The following is a 24,649-nucleotide window of genomic DNA, read 5'->3' on the forward strand; positions in this document are numbered from 1 at the left end:
TGGTGCAATTGGTGATTGTGGTGTTTCCACAATCGCTGGTTTTTGTGTTTCCTCGTTCGCTTGCGGTATTTCCATCTCCATTATTAATAAGTGGGCAAGTATGTTTAAATTGACAATATATCGTCCCGTCTCCATTATTCGACGTTCTCCATTTTTCAACGGCCGATGTTATCGCGTTATTTTCCGAGAACACGTGGGAGGTCAGAGGTCACAGGGAGTTGTAAACAACAACCCGACCCCCGCATCTCGCAAACAAAATTTTGCCGATAATGGAGATTCGTAAGGTAAGTTAAACAAAAAATACACACCACACTGCATATAAAGCCAGGATTACTTATTCCCAAAAAGTCTTCACTTTTAATGTCAGATTTCATCAAGTCAGTCGGTCAAAATCCCACCAAAGTCAATCGTCTGCTAGCACTTGTCAATGGCCTCAGTAAATACACACTTTCTAATGACGTCACGCTCAGACCGCTAAAAAAAGTACGGAAGCTTGACTGGGCCATCCTTACTGAACTTAACAGTACGTTGTTGACTTCCTACATCAGTTAGATTTACTTTTACGCGACCAGTGTTCTTTGTAATTGAAAAGAGTCACATAGCAAGATATAGCAACAAAAAACAGTAAATATTGTGTACAATAAATGGGTTTAATTACTTGCAGCCACTTCCTTCAGCTCGAGGGTCATATAGGTCGTCCTATACACAGGAAGACTTACACAACTCATATATGACAGTTTTGGAGGAGAATGTCCCTGTTCAGCAAGCTGCAGTACGGTGGGGGGTTCCTATTACAACCTTGAAAGATCGTGTGAGAGGCAGAATCCATATTGATGTCGGGGCGGTCGGGTAGCCTAGTGGTTAAAGCGTTCGCTCGTCACGCCGAAGACCCGGGTTCGATTCCCGACATGGGTACAATGTGTGAAACCCATTTCTGGTGTCCCCCGCCGTGATATTGCTGGAATATTGCTAAAAGCGGCGTAAAAACAAACTCACTCACTCACTCACTCATATTGATGTCGTTAAATCTGGCAAAACCACTATGTTCACACAAGAGGAGGAGTCCCTGCTTGTTGATCACATTAAAGTCATGAGTGAGATTGGGTACGGCTATACCAGACATGAAACAATCAATTTGGCAACTGATTATGCTCACCATCTAGGACACAGGGACAGAATCACGCCTCTCAGTTTACGTTGGCTATATAATTTTCTTTCACGTTGGCCAGGAAACTGGAATACGCCAGAGCTAGATGTGCTACTCGGCAGTCAGTTGATAGCTATTTTATCGAGCTAGACAAGATTATGAAAAAGCACAGTTTCCAAGACAGACCTCAAGACATCTTCAACATTGATGAGAAAGGTTTACAGACCGATATCACACCTCCTAAAATAGTATCATCGTCGAAGTGTAAACCCCAGGCAGTAACCACTGGAAAGTCCAAAACAGTAACTTTGATTGGTGCCGTGAGTGCGACTGGCAGTTCGATAACACTATTCTTCATTTTTCCTGGCCAACGGATGAGAGAAGATTTGATGGCAGGAGCTACACCAGGTGCTGATGGAACTGTTTCAGAGACTGGATGGTCCAACACTGATATCTTCAATAGTTACATGAAGACTCACTTTGCGAAGTATGCTAAAAGTGACAGTGCTGATTCTCCTTTGCTTGTTCTGTATGATGGACACAGAAGCCATGTTTCTCTGGGACTCATCCAATGGGCGAAAGAGCACAACATAGTCCTATTTGTGTTGCCACCTCATACAACCCACCTGCTGCAACCGCTCGACTTTGGGTGCTATGGGCCTGTCGAAGCTGGATGGACAGCTGCATGCCACAGACATCTGCGAGAGTCAGGAGGCAAAGCTATCACCAGATACGATGTTTGCAAGATTGCCTGCAAAGTTTTGGCCTGCACCTTAACACCCAACAACATCTTGTCTTCATTCAGACGATCTGGCATCTTTCCATATAACAAAGACGTTGTGACAGATGAGGCAGTAGCACCAGCCATGACATTCAAGCAGCAGACACTCTGTGAAGTAGCAGGAGATTTGTCACAAGCCCATGATTTCTTAGGGAAGAGAGGGGGTGAGGTTCTGGAGAATGTCCAGACAGCCAAAGTCAGAAAAACCATGAGTAAAATCGTTGGAGGGAAGACCATTACTGAAGATGAGGTTACTAACAAACTTATTGAACATCAGGAAGCACAAAAGAAAATAAAGCCCACTTCAATCAACAGTCATCAAATAACAACTGAAAAGGAAAGCACAAAGCGCAAAGGAAAAGGAAATGGATCGAAAGGAAAGGGGAAAAGAAAGGCTAGAACACCTAGACAAGTGCCAGTGATAACTGAAGATTCACAATCCTCTGACAGTGACGACAGTGGAGATGGTGAAACGTGTAGTGTTTGTGACAAATTCACGCCCGATGAACTTAGGCAATGCACAAATGTAACTTTTGTGAATTTGGCTCAGTGCACGAGACTTACATGTGGACATTGGGTGCACTTGAAGTTCTGCACGCATGTACGATTTGTACGAAGACATGGCGAATTCTTTTGTCCCCACTGTCAGCCAACATCACAGGAGGAATAAAGCCTAGATGGTGTTCAGACTGTATATACGTTGTTATTTGCAAAGTTTAGTTGATTTTGAAGGGCTACAAGTATTCATATGAAGACAAACACTCAGTGTCGGCATTCCCGATTTATGGTGAGTAAATATTTCCATACATTACTCGACAATACCAACTTTTCATGCGTAACACGTTGTCGTCGAAAAATGGTGACGTCACTTGTGTGTACACAAATATAGGTCGGCCATTATCGATCGCTGCACCGGCGGAGAGAAACATCGAAAATATATATAAACAAATCAAAGTAAGCTGTTTTAAACACTTGATTAATGGATTATTAAAGGATACGTTTTGGTTATGATTAGTCCGCAATCGATGACATTATTCTCTTACACCGTCGAAAAATGGAGAAACCAGGGTATAGCCGTTATTAAAGCTGTGGTAAGTGGTGCTAAGAACATTCTGTAGCTATGATAAAACTCCCAGCTTACTGCGCCTATAGCTTGTTCGATGAATGGGTCTTTCTCGAGAGATTTGCATAGATACATACGATTTTCTGCCGGGATAGGAAGAAACGAACTAGCTACAACTGTGTTTAGTTGTAACATAGCCGAATCTATTGTTTTAGTCATGGTAGCTCCCAGTCTAGACTTGTAACGCATGTACAGTTTTTTAATTTCTTAGTCTGTCATGTTATCAAGTTTTTTGGTGGTATAATTTCCCCCAAAATATTGGGAACATTTTCCACCGGCTACCAAAGCCGCGAGTCTTTCTCTATGTTTATCTGTATGTTGATCAGGCTCATCTTTGAGCATTTGTCCGATAAGTTCATTGCATTCCATAATGTAATACCTAAGGATATATTTAAGTCTAACATAATGAAATATTGCATATCCAATACAGCCAGAAATAATAAACTGTTGTAAAAGGATGAGGAATTCAAACCACGTTTTACATAATAACTGTTAATGTTCAATTTATCATATTTTTGCTATACTTTGCTCAGCAGTTGCTATTTTTTGCTAAGCAATTAATTGCATAAGAAGCTGGTTGATCGGTTTTTAATACGAGTTTACAGTGCTTCGTTTCCGCTAACAGTTTTCTGACTTTATCCTGTTCGAACTTGGTAGAAATAACATCATTTTCACGTAGACATTCCTCAAATGAATCTCCCATTTGGTCTGCTCTCTGAGATCTTTCAGGCCAGAGGTGTATTTTTGAGTAAGTACCCAAACGCTATACTCCATATGCCGACCGGAGAATGCTAAATATGAAAGCATATCTTTCTTTTTGGTAAGTTCTTTACTCGCACTGCAGTCGTCTATTATAAAAAGGGTTGATTCTCCTTTGTATTTTTCGTGCCATACTCGTAAATAGTCTTGTAAACGATCGCCCGGATCAACTTTGTACACCCCGGGATCATTCATTACCCAATCTCTCGATAGGTGTGTTTTATTAATGCTTATAGTCCGGCACAGAATAATAATATGGGCGAAAACATCCCGATAATGACTTTGTAAAATATCTAGAATAAAAGCTGTTTTTCCGCCACCCGTTTGCCCTCAGATGATTGCGCAGTGTGGTTCTTAAGGTAAAAGATTATTAATAGATTGCTTGCACGAATCGTCCATTCTGTATATTAAGTTTTGCGTCCATAATCATGTACAAATATATGTTTAATTTACCATCCGCTTCGAAGAGCTTCGTTATCTGTATACTGGCATTTTCCATTCTCTGCCTGATACGGTGTAGTTGGTCATCATCTGTAGTTCGCATGTCAAGCCATAGCGCATACTACGTGGTAAGGAATTCAGCAATCGACATCTTTCACAACCGCGTTAACTTCTCGGCCTCGTTTTATAGTAGGGAGTTTTTAATCTCATCCCACTATTGATATGCTCTCATGCCTTGTCTATATAGTTGATTAGGCACACCCTTGATAGTCAATTCTACTTTTGTAATATTGGGGTTGTAGAATGCCTCTACAAATAAAGGTGTAGAGTTTGGTCCACTTCGATGCTATACAAAAGCAAAGGATTCCAAAACTATTCTTGCACCATCCAAACAACCAACAAAAATATCCAAGGCAGATACAAACCCTTCCATACTTCTCTGGATATTCCGGAAAACAAATCTCATAGAATTGGGAACGAAGTCTCCCAGTTCCAAGCAATAGAAATGGAAACCAAAAGACAAATATCCACTCTTTCCAGATCCAATAGGGAACAAAGATTGCAAGACATAGAAGACTGGTTGGATAGCAATCTATGGAAAGAAAATATTGCAAAAATACACGAACAAAGAGTACAAAAGAAAAGGAGGAAAGGAAAAAGAGAGAACAAGAAATAGAAGAAATACAAAAAGACATCAATATAGAAGAATATAGAATTGCATCTACAGATACCAAAAATATTGTATACTTACACGCAAAAGTGGTTTTAAGCAAATAGGTAACAAACATGGAACCATAAATTGATATGAGTTTTAGCATGTAGTGAACTCTGATGGTGTTACCAATATTTTTGGTTGCATTTTGGAAGCCCCGAGTAAAAACGCATTTCAATGAATATGTGGGTATCATGCACCCAATTCTCGCAAAATCGAAAATACAAGAACTGTCATGAACTGTAGTGGGTATTAAACTGTGGCCGATTCTTGGACCTACCACTCTATGGTCAACAATGCCACGCCTAATTCAAATTCAGAGAAACCAGGCTATCGGACGTTTGGAAGCTGGAGAGTCTGTCCAACTTGTTGCCCGTCATTTCAACGTTAACATAACCACAATCTACCGTCTCCTGCATCGATACAATGCTACACAGACCACAGATGACCTTCCTCGGAGCGGTCGTCCTCAACAAGATCGGCAGATTACCCACATCACCAGCGACATCCGTTCGTAACTGCAAGTGAAAGTGCTCGACAGACCATAGGAACACATAATCAACACATTAGCCGGGACACTGTGATCCAACGTCTCCGTTCCAACAACCTCAGATGTCGCCGACCAGCACCTCGTCCTGTTCTCCAACCACGGCATCGACAAGCACGACTTCAGTGGGCACAGGGTCATCACAATTGGCGTCATCGTGAGTGGAAAGTCGCTTATGTGTCTCCCATGCAGACGGAAGAGTCAGAATTTGGCGGCGTCGAGGTGATCGTTTCACTTACTGAAACGTTGTGGAAAGGGATCCATGGGGTGGACCTAGCGTCATGATATGGGCAGGGATTGGACTTAATGCTAGACTTGGACCCATGTGCTTTCTGAATGTTGGTCAAGGTCGGGGACACAGCGTCACTGCTCAGCGGTATATCGACAAAGTGATCAGACCCCACGTTGTTCCATTTTTTGCACAACATCAACAACACATTGTCAAGCAGGACAACGTTCGTCCCCATGTTGCCAGACCTACCATGGCCTTTCTGCAACAACACAACATCGGTGTTCTACCGTGGCCAGCCCTCAGCCCTGATCTGAACCCTATCGAACACTTGTGGGATGAGGTTCAAAGGCGTCTGCACAATGTGCACCCAGTCCCTACAACTGCCGATGAACTACGCACAGCTGCTCTGGATGTGTGCAGGAGGATCCCTACGGTCTTCACAAATCGTCTCATCCACTCAATGTACAGTAGATGTGTGGCAGTGATCAATGCTAATGGTGGTCACACCAGGTATTGACTGACATTTTGGGTATTGACCCGAAACTGTGTAAGCGCTTAACATTTGAAAAAAACAATCATGTCATCTGTCTTTTTAATCCATTAAACTGTCATCAGTCAAATTTTTGTCAATCTTGCCCTATTAGTATTTCTTGTCTTTACTGTTGAAAATAAAGAACATGTACTCGACTTGCGTTTCTTTTGCATGTGAGTATATATAAATACAAAAGCCATTTTGTAACCATTATAAAACTAACTTTAATGTTTAATTACTACTATTAGTTGACTATAGGACACTTGAAAAAGCACATGTTGAATGACCTTATTAGGGTCAAATCTCTCTCTACGTCGTCGCCATACGCGGGCTCTTCCATCCGTAAACCGAAGGCAGAAGCGGGATTTATCTGTGAATAACACTTGTCTCCATTGTGCATTGGGCCATCTTTGGTTGATCCGTGTCCATGCGACTCGGTCTTTGATGTGACGTGGCGTTAAGGGGATGCGTCGAAGTGGACGTCGAGCCCGCAAACCGGCTGAATGGAGGCGATTGCGGACAAGCTGTGCATGTACACGTGTTCCAGTTGCGCGATGAAGTTCTTGAGCAAATTCTGGTGCACTGTTTAGTCGATTACGTCGTGATGATGTCACAATGTAGTGATCTTCCTTTGCTGTGGTTCTAAGGGGTCTACCGCTGTGGGCTTGATCTTTCACGGTCCCAGTCTGTGCAACCCGTGTCTGTAGACGGGAAATGGTGCTGTAATGCACATTAAAGTGTCTCCCAACTTGTCTCAAGCTCATCCCTGCCCTTAACATGCCAATGGCTTCATGTCTGGCATTTTGAGGCTTTCCTCTGCGTCGACAAATAATTTAAATCGTGTAGCGTCCAGTGTTTTCCTTTCAACAATGAGTGCCACTAACGTTTCATCGAGGTTTTATAGCGATTCATGTGACGAGATTCACAGGAGTCCCGATGTGAATAAAATAGTGTGCATTGCACGTGTAAATGAAGATCACTAAAAATCAGCGTAACTTGGTGTGTTGGTGCGATATGTTCTCTCTGTGAAGTCAGTGCATAAGTCATTTTCAAATAATGCTCAAGATTTGGGTGTTGCTAAACTTTTGTTACTGAGTGTAGACTGAGGGAAACCCTACAGGTGTGAAAAAATGTCTAAAGAAAGACAGAAGGTTGAAGGGGAAGATCTGGTGAGAGATTCAGAGACAGAAATCCCAGAGACTGAAATCTGAAATCTGCTGAGACTTGAGTAGTTTAAAGAGTTATTTACTGACATTCAACTGTAGACAAGACAAACAATGAACATAAAGATGATTATGATGATGATGTATGAATAATGATGTAAATAGCAATAGTACCCTGCTACATGCACCCCTTTTGGGAAATGATGCCCTCACCATACACAGCTGAAAACAGACGACCAGCCATGAAAGGAGCAGGATAACAAAAGGTTGCAAAAAAATTGAACCTGAGAAAGCAATAAAATGTGGTCAAACATATATACAATGGACTAAATAGAGAACTATACCCAAACCATGTTCTGTTTCACCAACCATTGACCGTCAGTCATCCACTTTGGTTTCTGGCGTGACCTGCCAGGTCTTGCAACCATTGGTGGGGTGACCGAAAATAAATCTGGACCAACAGGTGCAGAAGTGGAAGGGCTGGAAGGAGGCACTGGGGAAGTCGAAATTCCTCCAGGCAACTCAAGTGACGGCGACATCAGAGATGATGTTGTCATGGAAGATGGAACACCAGATAATTGAGCTGATGGTGACCTTGCAAACGAAGGAGTTCCAACCGGCTGACCCAATGGAGAACCCCCAGGCACTGGAGGTAAAGGAATTTCCACATACAGGTCAGTTGTAGAAATCTCCAAAGTGGTGTTAGAGGTATCACCAGGTACAGTGGAAGCTCCTAGAGAAGGCAGAGGGCTCTGAGGTTTAGGAATGGGACAGCAATTCGAACCAATGGGAAGGAGTAAATTGCAGTGAAGTACACGATGCTCCCTGGTGCCTTCCTCGTGGACTTGAAACACAGGAACATTAGAATTCGGCTGTGATTCCACCACATAGAAATATTCCTCCCAACGGTTGGCAAGCTTCTGTTTCCCACGAATGTTGACATTGCGGACCAACACGACATCACCTACCTTAACAGTAGCACCACGGGCTTTCAGATTATAAGTCTTCCTCTGTTTGGTCCGGGCTTTGTCCATGTTTTGAGTAGCGAGCTCATACACAGTTGTCAACTTGCGCTTCAAATCAGCAGCAAACTGGGTATAAGATGGCAATGAAGTGTTGGCAATAGACGTGCCAAAGGCAACATCAACAGGCAGTCTAGGATGTCTGCCGAACATGAGAAAACCCAGAAGACTCAAGCAAGGTACAGTTATAGGCATGGACCACATGAGCAATATGGTCCTTCCAACGTGCCTTTTCCTCATCCTGCAGAGTCCAGAGCATCCCAAGAAGTGTCCTATAGTCAACTGATAGTAGTAATTAAACATTAAAGTTAGTTTTATAATGGTTACAAAATGGCTTTTGTATTTATATATTTAAGATAAATACCTGTAAATCTGCAAATATATGACTTCATGTGCTGCTGTTGAGGAGGAAGGATATTTTCTTTTCTTCAGATATTTCTTCAACAGCAGCCACTCCCATTGTAATAAACACATTATCAACATCTGCCTGTGTCTGTGTTTCCCAACGGCCCGAGCCAGATCATAAACACCACCCCGGCTACAAATTTGGTGCCCAACGTGGGGCTGTTGGCTATCACTGTGATCTGTCTTTGGACTAAGTTTGGAGTTTTTTTTCTCAACTTCTTTTGAAAAACTGTGTTTTGAACACTTATTTTGAACTACTCACAACTATGGTGTTTTTAATCTTGAACTTAAGTAACAATTGTTACATATATGACTACCTGTGACCACTTTTCGGAATGTTCTAAGATTGCGGACCTGTGTGCCTGTTTTGTTACGCGTTGCAAGAGAGCGCCGTTTTCAAAGCGTTGTTGCCGTCATGGTAGAATGGAGATAAAGCTACTGTGTTTTGAAATTTGATGTAGAATAGATACCTCTTTATTATTATTTGGAACCTCGTGCTAAACAAAGAGGTATCTATTCTACAGTGGGACTACATCAAATTTCAAAACACATTAGGTTTATCTCCTAAATGTCCTAGCTTGTATACTTTGACTTTCAGTAACATTCCTTGAATATGGTATCATTGAATTTTAAATTTCAGCAACAAACAAAAACAAGTATGGTGAAATCAGATCACCTTGTCTACATCCTCTTGAGTTGTGGAAAAAGTTTGAAAAATGGCCATTTTGGATAACACAAGATGTGGCATTTTTGTTTATAAATGATATCAATTTTATCATGATTGAGCTGAATCCTAATTTTCATAGCATTAACCTGATAAATTGTTTAGATACTGTAACAACACCCTGGTGTGATGTTGATTAATGTTATTTGCATACTCGTATGGTAGGGGACGGCGTATGGTTCTAGGTAGGAAGTGACAACATGGAGACGATTGCTTGCGGTATATAAAATTTTTCTTTATGCAGGTAGATATATACATACAAAAAACACTATGAGCCCGGTCAGCACATACTGGTAGTGGTTGTTGTCTCCGTGCCCCGGAGCACCCAGCCTAACCCATGCTAGGCTAAGACCTTTCTGTCTCTCGCTGATTTTCTTCTCTGGACCGAACCTTATATAGCCAAGCTCACCTGACATTTAGTGAGTCATAAATATAAACAACAGTATTTCATGAGTGACATACTTGCACATCTCGTTAAGGATGGCAGACAGTCGATGTACATGATGTGGGATAAGCATCTTACAAAAGAAAACCATCAATGAAGTGTTTCAAGGCATATAGATGTCATGGCTCCAGGCTAATTAGCCTTTGGAATTAAATGTTCATTCAGACAATGGGTGTCCCAAATCGGTCCCTATGACAACTTCCCTCCATTCTGTGAAGCTTGGACCCCAAGCTTACATGAATCCAAATTGATATGGGTGAACTTTTACACAAAAGGAAACAACATTGCAAATGAGTACATATTCACTTGAGATCAGTTCATGATATCGTTGAAATCCAGGTGCAACAAATGCAATCTATGCAATGATGGTATGAAAGTGATCATCTGGCCATTTGATTTAGTGCCAGTTTGAAAACTAACCAAGTGATCTTTGTAATGTGCAATCCAAATGCAAGGTAATTAGCACTTTGCACAGATTCAATAAATATGTCACTGAAGGTTCTGTCCATGTCTTTGACAGAGCTTGTGGGAGCTTACTAATGAAGAAAAAAAAAATCCTTAATTCTTACATTAAAATTCTGAAATGCTAAATACTGACATACAATATACATATGTGTGGGGATGGCTTACCCAAGAATATCCCTAATCTGAATTCAAAGTCCTAGACAACACATTCAATTTTGTACCAAACTGTGCACTTTAATAACTTGTAACAAATGACAAATTTTGTCGTTTAGATTTTTGAAATTACGAGTCTAGCATTAGGGTAAACTCTATAACCCTACAGCTTAGGTTTGTCTGGGCCCTAGATATATCTACATGTCTGGTCGGTTTATGATAACAGGAGATCCTCATGGTAACTGCTGGAGGTTCAGAGAGACGATAAGCATAGAGGAGGCAAGATGCAAGCAGTGCGCCAAAAAAGCCTGAGGCTGTAACTAAGGCTAAGAGGCGTGAAGGGGCCAAGAGAAAAGTTGGTCATCACTGCAGCCGACACCGATCAGGCCTCTGATTCTACCCCAGCGCCTCATACTCCTACTCCAGCAGAACAATCAGCTCTGCGCTCTCCATGAGTCTGATTCAACAACTATCCAAGCAACATCAGGAGATGATGAAGGCCATGTTTGAGACTCGATTCTCAGCCTTAAACGAGGATATTGAGATGATGAAGAGTAGACCGACAGCTCTGGCTAAGACGAGTTCCCCGGTCAAGAGACCGCATGGGGGACTGCCATTTGTCTTTGCAACACACATGGCCATAGGGCCTACCCCAGCTGACTGTACCGACCAACCAACCCTCCAGACAGCCAGCTGTCCAGCCAACCAATCGTCCGTACAGCCAACTGACAGATCAGCCGTCCAACCAGCAAGGTCAAAAGCTTTTCCCTAACGTGATACACTAAATCTTCGCTTGGGTCCTAGCAGGGTACCGCAAGGCCATACTCCCCAGCTAAGACACCATACAGTCACCGCACAAACTCCACAGCAACCCAGCCTGACGATTCCTCCCAGCAGGATTATACAGAGGGATACAGCTTTGTGGATCTCATTGAGGAGTTATATCACCTCATGCCTGTACTTCAAGCTTGAATGACAAGAAAATTCACCACCTAAGATGCTTGAATATGGGGGATGTCATGCTCCTACATCATCTCAACACATCCACCAGACATTGCCTTGGCCAAGTTATGCAGGCAAGGTAGTAGACCAGACGTCGGAAATTCTACTCAAGCCCAGACAAGATGAACAACTACCCTTACCTCCATTGAAGCAGAAATTGTATAGAACACATGATGCTCCACTTCCGGATCATCAAAGTTTGGACACAGACTTTATGTAGCTGAACTTCCTTGCTGACAGCCTTTCCCACCAGGGGAGAATAGTGGCAACGGAATGGACCTTACATCCCCAGATCATTGCTTGGATAACCATGTTATGGGACACATCACACCTAGATCTCTTTGCCACCTGCCAGAACCATCAACTTCCGGTTTATATCAGTCCAGTTCCCGACCCAAGAGCTCACCAGATTGATGTGCTATCGATGGACTGGACGGGTCATTTTGCCTACCATGGTCTCTCCTAGACAAGGTCATCCACAAGGTCGAGGAGACGGATTGCATGATAATCCTGATAGCACCTATCTGGCTCAGCAGAGCTTGGTTCCCCAGATTATTAAGTCTTCTAATGGAAGAACCTATCCAGTTACATCTCTGTCGAGATCTGTTGAGACAACCCAAGTCCAACATTTTCCATAACAATCTGCCCAGCCTACATCTAACCGCCTTGAAGTTATCACGCAGAAAATGCAGACATCCAGATACTCTGAGCTTGCCTCGAATGCTGTGGCAAGATCATGGAGACGTTCATCCTCTCTTATATAACTTATAACTAATGGTATATCCATCCCTATGGTAGCGGATTTTCTACTACATCTATGTCAGGGCAATAAATACTGACATGGGACGATAGAAGGTTGCAAATCGGCTCTTCACTATCAACGGACTATCAATCGGAAACCATCCCATTCTAAACAGACTAAATGAGATCCTTTCTACTAGGAGATGTTCGCACACCTCGTATCTTCTCCGTGTGGAATCTATCTGTTGAGCTCTCGGCACTTTTAACAGAACCTTACGAGCCTATGGCTAAGTCTAACTTACTCCAGAAATCCAGGAAAGCATCTTTCCTCCTGGCCATGGTGACAGCAGCAAAAGTTTCAGAACTCCATGCTATGAACTATTCTAGTGTCACCTATGATCAACATTGAACCTCAATAACTCTAAGATCGCTCCCAGATTTCGTAGCCAAGAATCAGTCTACCATTATGGGGCCGTTGGGCCGTAGACACCATACCTTTTCCGCCTTGGGACTGACAGTGGACCACCCAGACAGACTTTAGACCAGAGCTGTCAAATTCTATCTCTCGGCTACAGACCCACATAGACGCCATCGAAGGAGACTCTTTATATCCTGCAAGACTCATTCCAACAAGGACATCACCAAGGCTATGATAGTAGGCTGGCTTAAGGCTACCATTGTGGCGAGTAGGCACAGAATTCCACACCATGTCTTGGATCCTGCTTAGCTTATGATTGTTAGAGCCCTAGCCACAAGTCTCGCTTCATGGACATCCGTCTGAGTGGAACAAGTAGTTTCTAACTGTCAGTGGGCCTCACAAAACACCTTCGCCATTTTTTACTTGTGACGTGCGATTGGATCTAGAGGGCATATACTCCCTTGGGCCCATTGTTGTGGCACAAACTATCATCCACCAATAGTTTTCCCCCTTCTATCGGGAAAAAAAGGGGTGAGGGCGAGGATTCGATAAGGAGCATCATTAGTTGAGTGACCGAAAGTGATGTCAGAACCTACGGAATACAAGTAGGTTTGAATGTTTTTGTCACAAATATTGCCTTTAGAATTTTTAATATGCTCTTTAAATGATTTAATCCCATATTTATAGTTTACTAGAAATCTCCTTTAATGTCATTTCTTATGACAGTCTCATTTTCCTGACTAACCACAGAATAAACAGTCTTTTCTTTCCATGGATCGAAGTCAATGATTCTGGTTGTTTGTTCCACTGATATTGGGGGTCTTCTATAGATGCTGAAATGTTGTTTGGGTTTATATAAACTCGCCTACACTCTTGATGTTCTGTCTGTCCTTCCACAGTATGAGTGTCATCGCCACGATAAAAAACTCACTTTGTTGACATTCTCACTACCCTCGTAATTAACTGTTGCTTGTCCATCATTTTGGACATGCTTTCAATGCACACCCAGATCCATTTGAAATAATAGCCTGAAAAGAATTCTATTTATTACTATTTACACATAAATTTGGTGTCTTTCACAGTTGCAATTTACTAAATGATAAGCATGAAACTGTTAGATCACCAAGTGTGAAAAAAACCTCAAAATAATTCATCCAAAGATGTTGAATCAGCAACATTTTTATCATTTTCCTAACAAATTTAAGCATTTCTTAAAAACTATGTTTGCGATAAATTTACCTGATTGTGGTTATTGTCCAAATTGCCAAACATTGACGTCATACTGATCCTCCATCTTGTTTACGTTGAACTCTGCTACAGCATCTCAGCTAGGCCATATTTGGACGAGACATGTATGATATTTGTTATTTTTATCAATTCAATATTAAGATGGTTTCGTGAGTGAGTAAATTCTTATACTTGTGATATTTTATTAAGGAATGTGAACTAGTTGTGAAGTAGTTGCAATGTTTTTTATTGCAATTTCTTTAAGATGACATTGTATATTGGACTATATTAGGAAGTTAGGAAGATTGTAGGTAAGGTGAATCTTATTTCACTCTTCTGTGTACGTGATGACTTCATAGATTTATACTGTGTTTCAAGCAACATCTTTAACAGCTAACTCAATCCTATAATTTTTGTCTTTTTTACAGGTATGACCGAAATATGTTGTCAAAGCTCAACAAGATCTCTAAACCAAAACAACTCAAGCAGTATGTAGCTGTCTCAAATTATACAAAACAAGAGATAGGAGAAATTGATCTTCAAGCTGGGATGGTGTTGGAAGTTATGGAACAGAGTGAGAGTGGTTAGTGATTTCACCTCACCTTGGCTTGTGAGCTTTTGTTGTCTTTGTCCATAAACAGTTAAATTCATCTGTAAAGTATATGCATTATTTTCATTCAAATGTGTTCTTCTGAAGAATTTTTTAAAGGCTTATGCATGTACTTAAAGGGGCACTGATCTAACACAATTCCCCGGGACTGGTTGTTGTCTTTGTTGTTGTTTTTCTCCAGTGAGTGCCCGGATGTATAGCAGAAATCTAGACTAGTTCGCGACCTCTGCTGCGCCATTCGTAAGCGCATTAGTCACTTTTATGGGTAGTTAAAAGGGCGTATGGTCACATTGATCAACAAAATGAAATACAGTTTTCGAGATAATAAGGAAATGTAGGTCTCTTTGTGGGTAGCATCGGTAATGGTGACGAAGTTTTGATAAGTCACTTGCTTGGCAATTTTGCGATTTTCGTTTACACTATTTTGACTTGCAACACAAAGTAAATATTTCACCTGAGCATTGTTTTTTTTATAGTGTTTATTTTTTTACTGTCAAAATGTGTAACATTTTCAAATTTATTAAACGTCTAAATATTCAGTTATTTTACAAAGTGACTGAAAAACATTTCCATCTGTATTATTATAATAACGAACTCCAAACATTTTGATGTTTAATATCATCACCAAGAGACTGAAAATGTTACGTTGAAAAGTACATTTCTATGTTTTTTGGCTTCTAATCCTACATAATAATCTGTTGTGATGTTTGTAGGCCCTTTTGATCGTCTTAACCAATCTGGACAGATTCTTTTAGTCAAAATAACTGAAATATTTACACATTTTATAAATTGCCTGAGAGAATCACATTTTACATATTGACGGTAATATATACACGCTTACAAAGGAAAAGACCTGTGAAAACAACGTCTATCGTGCATTGAAGAATTTCCCAACCAAGACGTAGAGAAACAAGAATGAATCGGTTCAAAAGAAGGAAAACAAAATGCAAAATACTACAATTACAACCTACCAAATTTATGTGTATAAATTTTAGGCAGCTTCCTTGTTCGAGGAATGTATCCGTGAATATCCACACAAAGGAACAATATCCCACTCGTCTGCAGCTGTACGAGGAAACTTATTCGATGTCACGTGTCTCTGTAACAATCAAATGTTTTATAAGATATATATCGTTTCGTGATATTATAATCCGTGTTCGTTTCTCAACTGATCACTTGGATTGTTTCAGGTGTTTCACATAGGTGTCAAGTCTCAAGGGTCGGCTGGGAAAGCCCACGTGACAACTATTTTCATAACGTCCACGGTTCCTAAAAAATCCATTGAGTGATAGATAACAATGATCAATCAATCAACGTATTATCAGTTAACCCTTTGAACAAAGTATGTTGTTTTTACATCGACACTTCATGCCATGATATGAGTGTAATCAATCAATGTATTTTCTGTTAATCCTTTGATGACTAGGAACGATCCGTTGATTTACAAAAAAATAGTAAATCAACTGATCATTCACCTCTTGCTTGTCTGCCACGTGCATATTACATAACACACATTTCACCTCACTTCAAACATGGATTTAGATTGAATAATTACCCCAGACACAATAAATGTCAGGTCATCTAAGTAGTGCTACCACTAATTGTACCTTAATAAATTCATTAACTGAGCATCAAGTGAATGACGACAAATACACAAGTGTAGGGTTATACCAGAAAACGTGGATGACAACAAGTGAGTAGTAATCGTATTATCGACGCAATCCGAAATCCGAAAATGCTTTCACTGCATGGATACTTTTTTTTAGCATTAAACTATAACCATCTTTGGTATTTCCAAATGACGACATCAGATGAGCTCCGCCGTTCTTTTTGTCTGTTTGTTTAGGCTGAAAAAATTAATTAACATGCGCCCTTTGTCAAAATCTTTATAGATCACAGTTAACCAATCAGTGTTTATGCAAAAATGTGTAAAACAAATATTGCCTCCAGCCTCCAAGTTTATTTAGCTGTCCTTGCAGACGGTAGCCCAGTCTCTGGTCACGCTCAGTTGCGTTATGTATCATCCGGGTACTCACGGGGGAAAAAACAATAACAAAAGCAACAACCAGTCCGGGGAATTGCGTTAGATCAGTGCCCCTTTAATGGTGGTATATATATATATATAATATTTGATTACTTACATTTGACAAATGCTGACAATCTTATGTCAGTTGTAGGTCATAGTGACAAACTTTCAATAAGTTTAATATGAGAATTTCAATGAGAAAATGTGCTATAATTTCATTGATACGTTGAATTCCCACTAGGGACTTCATATTTGGTTATATACAAGAGCTCACTGAAAAGTTTTAAGCCTAACTGCAAAGAATAATAAGTACACCCTCAACTGTTTGCATGTATTTTGTACAGTACTGTCCATGCTTGCTGGCTGAATTTAACCAAATATACAACCAGACAGCATATGATTCCTTTGAATACCTAACCTCCATTGCATCATAGCCATAAATACCTGTTTTGGCTGCTATCACACCATATAATTTTTCAAGATGCCCTCTTCACTGCCATATATATCTAATAGTTGTGAGGAAAATGCTACCATCGGTAGACGTAAAAATGTCACTTCTTACCTGTGTGCCCAGATGTAAACATCAACATTTTGTTGTCACATCTGATCATGTTTGGCTTGCAATTTCATGCTATAACTTCTTGAGATTGTCTTACACCGACAACAAGGCAACCACTTGTGTCCCTTGGGAATGCGATAAACCTATAATTCTTACTAATACTTTAGCACTATTACATCCTTGCCAAATTCCTGTATCTTGCCTGCAATCACACCAAAACTAATCTTCAGATTTTTCAATAGATGTCCTCTTCAGTGTCAACTACACACACCTTTTTGTCACATCAATAGTACTGCCAGTTAACATCCAGCTCTTTTGCTTGCTTAATGCAGGAAAATCCTCACTTTTTATCCCCCCGACATCTGTCTGCAATCATTGTTTGTCCGGAGCATATTTCCTAAACCGTACAACCTAGCTTCCCAAAACTTGGTACTCTCAACAATCAGGCTCAGTAGAAGTGCCTTTTGCTATTTAGAGGTTTTTAGAATTTATATTTTTGTCGTTTCATGGAAATATGATGAACTTAGGAAATTTGAGGGTAGTGCTCTTGTCCGGACCATACAACTTAGCTTCTCAAAAGTTTTTACACCTATCAAGCAGGTTATGTAGTGGTGCTTTTGCTAATAACAGATTTTTTTCTTTTTTTTCTTTTTTCAATTTAAATTGAAAATTGATGAACTAAGGGTAATGTCATCGTCTGGATCATATGTTCTAAACCATGCGACAGAGGTTCACCAAACTTTATCGATCATGTTCACTAGTAGTGCAGTTTGTTATTGGTAGATTTTAATCTTTTTAATTTGTAGCCACTGACATATAATTCTAAGGTGTACTATTTACCGATATCATATACTATATATGATGTGAGCTACATAACCTAGTACCTTCTCTTTATGCCTATGTGTCATGAGGCACTACAGAGTTATTCATATGCGAATCTGCGAAGTTATTGTTATTACAATTTCATGAGATCATCAGCAAGTGAGCTACATGAACCGATATTTAATAACCTTCATTATATTTCTGGTTTTGGCATCAAGGAAAAAGATTTCCTTGCCAATCTAAATACATTTGAAGGTACACACAGTTTACTGAAATGCCACGTCGGGGGGATATGTCATCTTCGGATGACTTTTGTTTCTTGTGTGCTATAGTCAACATCAGCTTTTCACTTAGTCTAATCAACCCGTGGAGATCAGGGTTAGAATTGGTCTTCAGCATCCCACGCTTGTCATAACGACAAACGGGATCAGGTGGTCAGGCTCAATGACTTTGTTGATGCATGTCATGGTATCCCAGTTGTGTGGATCAATGCTCATGATATCAATAACTGGATTTGCTTGTCCAGACTTGATCAGACTTTCTATAGTTTTATCATAAAAATTCGAATCAATAGTGATTGGCGTCTGCATCAATCACAGCTGGCGGAGCTTATTTAGGGTTGCGCTATAAATAGCAAAGCACATGGTCATGTGTACATGTGACACATTCAATGCATTTGTGGTCAATGTGTATTTTGGTGTATATATTTACGGCAGAACAGCAGTACAACAGTTTCGGTAAATGTAACAGTAACGACACATAATACTAAATTAGCAACAAGATTCTTTCAGTTCAGAAAATTCTTTCAGAAAATTACAGATATTTGTTTAGTTTTGGTCATTTCCGTTCATCAGTTAGATCTATACCACACAATAATCAGATTATATTGATAAAACTTAAATTATTACACAGATTTTTCAACTAGTGTTTAGGAAGAGGCCTCGTTTGAAGAACGAGAAGTTGCCCCAATATTTCTTAGCTTGACTACAATATATGAATATGTCACATGTATCAACATAACAATGCACATAAGCAACTGATAAATAAGTAACAAAATATACTAGATGTTTTGAAGTACATTAGGCGTATCTAGATAATATTGTACTTACGATAAATGAAAACTCCAGTACACATATTTCAAGACAACTTTAATTATGGATTTCCTTTTCTTTCACAGAATTTTCACACAAAAAACTGAGTTTGATCGTTAGATCCCAACATGTCCCATGTATTTCTGGTTTAGTGGATTTGGATACACTTCGTGCACAAATTTTGAAAGACAACCTGGGATCACTTTCCTATTTTGTCCACACCAATCCTTCATCTGCTGCTGAGGTGGTCGGGTAACCTGGTGGTTAAAGCGTTTGCTCGTCACGCCGAAGACACGTATTTCGAATTCCGACATGTGTACAATTTGTGAAGCCCATTTCTGGTGTCCCCCCGCCGTGATATTGCTGGAATATTACTATTGTCTTATTTGTCCAGTTTCATGTTTAACATTTCCATTTACATTATTCACAGTCCAACTAGAGGTGATACATTGTGATAACCGTTCACTGGTTTCTTGTGGGCAAGAAGTTGTCTCTTGTCCCTTTCAAGGGCATGGTCTAGGATTTAATACTTCTTCTTCACCTTGGGTGGCATCATACTACCTGGATAGTGACACAGTATTATCCTGCTTGACCTTTTCAGGCCAATATCGACTTATTGATCGCCCAGAATGCGGTGGATCTCCTGGAAGCTGACTCCATCCAACCATGGTTTTATTCTCATGTCTTCCTCGTGCCAAAGAAGGGTTAGTCAAAAACTGCGGATGATCCACCATCTGGCACCAGTCAATCTCCACTATCTCGTGCTGCAGCCACATTTCTAGATAATCTCCATCCGTTCTCTGTGCAAACTCCTTCAACCGATGGACCACCTGATCAGTCTGGACCTACATGATCCCTACATGCATATTCCCATTCATACAGCGCATCGTCGTTTCCTCAACTTCATCATCCGTGCACAGCACTTAGAGTGGAAAGAGCTCCCATTTGGCATTTCCATGGCTCCGTGGTTATTCACACCAAACCCATCGTTGTGTTCCTTCGCCAGAGGGTGATTCAGTTCAGAGCCCACTTTGACGATCACTTTCATAGGCGGTCCCTTTCTGACAGAACTCGCCTTGATACAGGATCCGCCAGATCGGTTCGCTGCTATCCAGTCCGAGGTCAGGAGAGCCCTCTCTTAACCTCTTGTTCTACTCCGCAGTGGCAGGGCCTTCTTGGCCTGTTGACTTCAGCTCAAGATCTTATGTCGAGGGATCCTCTTCAACTGTGTCCCATTTAGCGGTTTCTCCTATCCTCTGCCGAGGGAATTACACCTGTTCCTGGCCTGGCATCGAACATCTTGAGTGGTTCCTCTATGATAATATTTGAGGCTACCCGCCATCTCTTCGTGGACGCGTCTGTACAAGGATGGGGCGCCCACCTTCTCCAAGAAACCACTTCCGGTCAACAATTGGTCATATCAGCAATCTGGAGTTGGCGGCAGTCATTCGGGTGATTCACCTTCGGCGTCAGCTCCTCTGCAACAGCTGTCTCCTGATTGCGTCAGACAACTCCACAGTCTGCTCAAAGCCCATCACATTCCAGGTTGTCGCAATGTCTTAGCTGGATTTGGTTTCACGGCCTCCTTCAGCCTGTGGCCAAATCTGCTGCTCAATCCTCACACCAGACAGCCGCATCCAGACCCCGACGGTAACAATCTGCACGTCTCTGGGTTTGTGCTGCGGTGGCTGTCTACCGAGGTCATCGTTCCTCCACTCGTTCCCTATATGGTGACAAGTGGCGTACATTCCAGGCCTTCTGCTTGTCTGGGGACATCGTTCCAGTGGAGGCCACTGTTCCCCAGGCTGCTGACTTTTGGGTTTTTCTTCATCAGGCCCGTCACCTTGGTGGTTCCACGATTGCAACCTATCTTGCTGTGCTCAGTTATCTCCATTTTGCTATATCTACTTCATTACCAGTGCAGGTTTCACGTATCTGGTATGGAACATATCAGATACATTATATATACAATGTAATGTATTATTATGTATTATGTAATTCATAAAGTTACAGATCTGTGAAGATTCCGTGGTAGAATAGGTCTTCAGCAACCCATGCTTGCCTTAAAAGGTGACTATGCTTGTCGTAAAAGGCGACTAACAGGATCGGGTGGTCAGGCTCGCTGACTTGGTTGATACATGTCACCGATCCCAATTGCGTGGATCGATGATCATGACTGGATTGTCTGGTCCAGACTCGATTATTTACAGACCGCCGTCATATAGCTGGAATATTGCTAGACAGCGTTAAACAACAAACCAACCAGCCTAAAGTTACATGCTGTATTTTATTTGCAACAAAGTAAATGTATAATTGTATTATGATTTGTGTTCATGTATCTTGAGATATTGAAGAGTTATAAATGGAAGTGATGTAATTGTTTATAAAGAGTGACTGTAACCAGAGACCATGTAATAGAACTGTTTACCTATTTGTTAGGTTATGTTTCCTTTTGTTTCAATTTCATTGTTGCAGGCTGACAACATATAACTACATATGACTATGTACTATCTACTACATATCTACATACATACACACATCAGTAAATAATCAACACCGTCAAACTCACCCCAAAGATGTGTGACACAGTGTATGTTTCAGTGTATGTATGTGGTGTGTGTGTATGTTTCAGTGTATGTATGTGGTGTGTGTGTGTTTCAGTGTATGTATGTGGTGTGTGTATGTAGTGTGTGTATGTTTCAGTGTATGTATGTGCTGTGTGTGTATGTTTCAGTGTATGTATGTGGTGTATGTGTATGTTTCAGTGTATGTATGTGGTGTGTGTATGTTTCAGTGTATGTATGTGGTGTATGTGTATGTTTCAGTGTATGTATGTAGTGTGTGTATGTTTCAGTGTATGTATGAGGTGTGGGTATATGTTTCAGTGTATGTATGTGGTGTGTGTGTATGTTTCAGTGTATGTATGTGGTGTATGTGTATGTTTCAGTGTATGTATGTGGTGTATGTATGTGGTGTGTATATGTTTCAGTGTATGTATATGGTGTGGGTATATGTTTGATGGTATGTATGTAGTGTGTGTATGTTTCAGTGTATGTATGAGGTGTGGGTATATGTTTCTGTGTATATATGTGGTGTGTGGATATATACTCAAGAACAAAAGTTCCTGTGACACCAATATTTTAGTGTATTTTTCAAACAAATAAAGTTTGGTTTTCAATATTGTAGTACATGTATGGAATCAAGTCACAAAAATGCAACTGCTACAGAAAAGCATGCATATATTCCATGCAAAAGTTGACTTTTATGCAAGCCACATGTATTTCACTACCCAAGAATGGGTATAAAAATATGTGCGATAACAGGATTCATTGTTAAGCATCGAGCTGACAACAACCACTCAGAAAAACAACATAATTATGCAATTATTCAACATTACGAAATGCCATGCCTGTCCGAAATTGAGCGTCTACGAGCCATTGGTATGCTTGAAGCAAGATCGAGTCAACATGATGTTGCAAGACAATTTAACATCCACAGAAACACCATTTGGTGTTTATGGCAACGTTGGCAACAGACGAATGCAGTCAGAGAACATCATCGGAGTGGCAGGCCACGCGTAACCAATAATCGACAAGACAACTGTATTTGAACAACACACCTATGAAATCGATTCCAGCCAGCAACAGTGACTGCAAGAAGCATCCCTGGCCTTCGACGAATATCTTCACAAACCGTACATCGTCGCCTCAGATGTGCAGGGATTGTTGCCACAAGACCCGCCAGACGTCCCATTTTGACAGGAAACAACCATCGAGCATGTCTACAGTGGTGCAGAGCATGTCTTCGCTGGACAGCCATGCAGTGGGGTCAATTTCTATTCACTGAGGAGCCTCGTTTTCACCTTAGCCACAGCGATGGACGTATTCAAGTGTACTGACGTCGAGGTGAACGATACGTCAATCATTGTGCCTTTTAAGAAGATCGGTTCGGGGGCGGCAGCATTATGGTATGGGGTGGGATTATAGCAAGACAGAGGACCTGTTTGATAGTGGTAGAGGGAAATCTCAATAGACAGTGCTACTGCGACAAGATCATCGGCCCTGTTGTTCTACCGTTTTTGCGTCGTCATGGCCCAGGCATTACCTTTCAACATGACAACGCCCGGCCTCATATTACTCATCTTGTTCAGGATTCTCTTCCACAAAACAATGTGAATGTCATCCCCTGGCCGGCTCTCTCCCCTCATCTCTCACCAATTGAGCACATGTGGAATGAGATTGATTGGCGCCTTCGACGTCAACCACTTGTTCCACAGACATTCTAGGAACTTTGAAACATGCTCCAGCAGATATGGACAGATCCCACAGCACTTTGCGCGAAGCCTGGTCCATTCTATGAGACGAAGATGTGTTGCTTGCATCGCAACCACAGGTGGACACACATGCCATTGATTTGTAAATTGACATTTTTATGAAATCACGCATTTTCTGAAGTCAGTATGGCAAATTAAACCATTTGAACACTTACAGGAGTCTTTTATCTGCTGCAAACTGAAATTGTTTCAGATTTGGTGAAAACATAACATTGCATTAAATCTTATTCAATGTCACAGGAATTTTTGTTGTTCAGTATATTTCAGTGTACGTATGAGGTGTGTTTATATGTTTCAGTGTATGTATGTGGTGTGGGTATATGTTTCAGTGTATGTATGTGGTGTGTGTATGTTTCAAAGTATATACCATATATCGCTGTGGATAAAGTCAAGTTTTTCGTACCTAGAATTGGGGGGGTTGCCCTATACCCTGGGTGGAATTTTTGTTTTATGTCTTTTTCCCCAGACAAAAACCTTGAGAACGTAACACCGAAAATACCATGTCAAGAAAACTGTACTGAAGTACGCAAATTTATCTTGTAATTACACTCTCTGGTTATATAAAGTGTTCAATGTATTTCTGGCCTTATGTTTGTAAGCTATATCCTTATATAGGAATGGGTGCCGTCCATCCGTCCGTCCTTTGGTCTTTCCGTCCTTCCGTCCTTAAGTCTGGTCGTCCGTCTGTCTCATTTCGTTTCCGGAGCAGATCTTGAAAACCGTACCATATTTCTTCACCAAACCTGGCACATGATCTAGTGGTGAACTGGTGCCTTTTGATAGTTTGGGATTTTTAAAAAAGTTATTTTTTGACTTTCCATGGCAACAACTTTGATTTAGACTGAAAATGGCAGTAGTCCTCGTTTCCGGAGCAGATCTTGAAAACCGTACCATATTTCTTCACCAAACTTGGCACATAGATAGATCTAGTAGTGAACTGGTGCCTTTTGGTAGTTTGGGATTTTAAAAAAAAGTTATTTTTTGAGTTTCCATGGCAACAACATTGATTTAGACTGAAAATGGCAGTAGTCCTCGTTTCCGGAGCAGATCTTGAAAACCGTACCATATTTCTTCACCAAACTTGGCACATAGATAGATCTAGTGGTGAACTGGTGCAAATTGCTGGTTTGGGATTTTTAAAAAAAGTTATTTTTCGAGTTTCCATGGCA

General features: G+C 40.9%; 1 protein-coding gene across 6 annotated transcripts in view; it reads left to right on the forward strand.

Annotated features, from left to right (window-relative positions):
- Positions 1 to 24,649, forward strand: part of LOC139452295 (SH3 and PX domain-containing protein 2B-like) — a 291,496-nt gene that overhangs the window by 128,005 nt on the left and 138,842 nt on the right. For all 6 annotated transcript variants that reach the window (XM_071233713.1, XM_071233712.1, XM_071233711.1 and 3 more), the window contains one exon: positions 14,468 to 14,622. In XM_071233713.1, the coding sequence (XP_071089814.1) occupies positions 14,468 to 14,622 (155 nt within the window). The remainder of the gene's footprint in view (positions 1 to 14,467; positions 14,623 to 24,649) is intronic.

This window comes from Haliotis cracherodii, unplaced genomic scaffold (assembly GCF_022045235.1).
Source record: "Haliotis cracherodii isolate W230 unplaced genomic scaffold, xgHalCrac1.p SCAF_9, whole genome shotgun sequence".
NCBI classification, from domain to species: Eukaryota; Metazoa; Mollusca; class Gastropoda; order Lepetellida; family Haliotidae; genus Haliotis; species Haliotis cracherodii.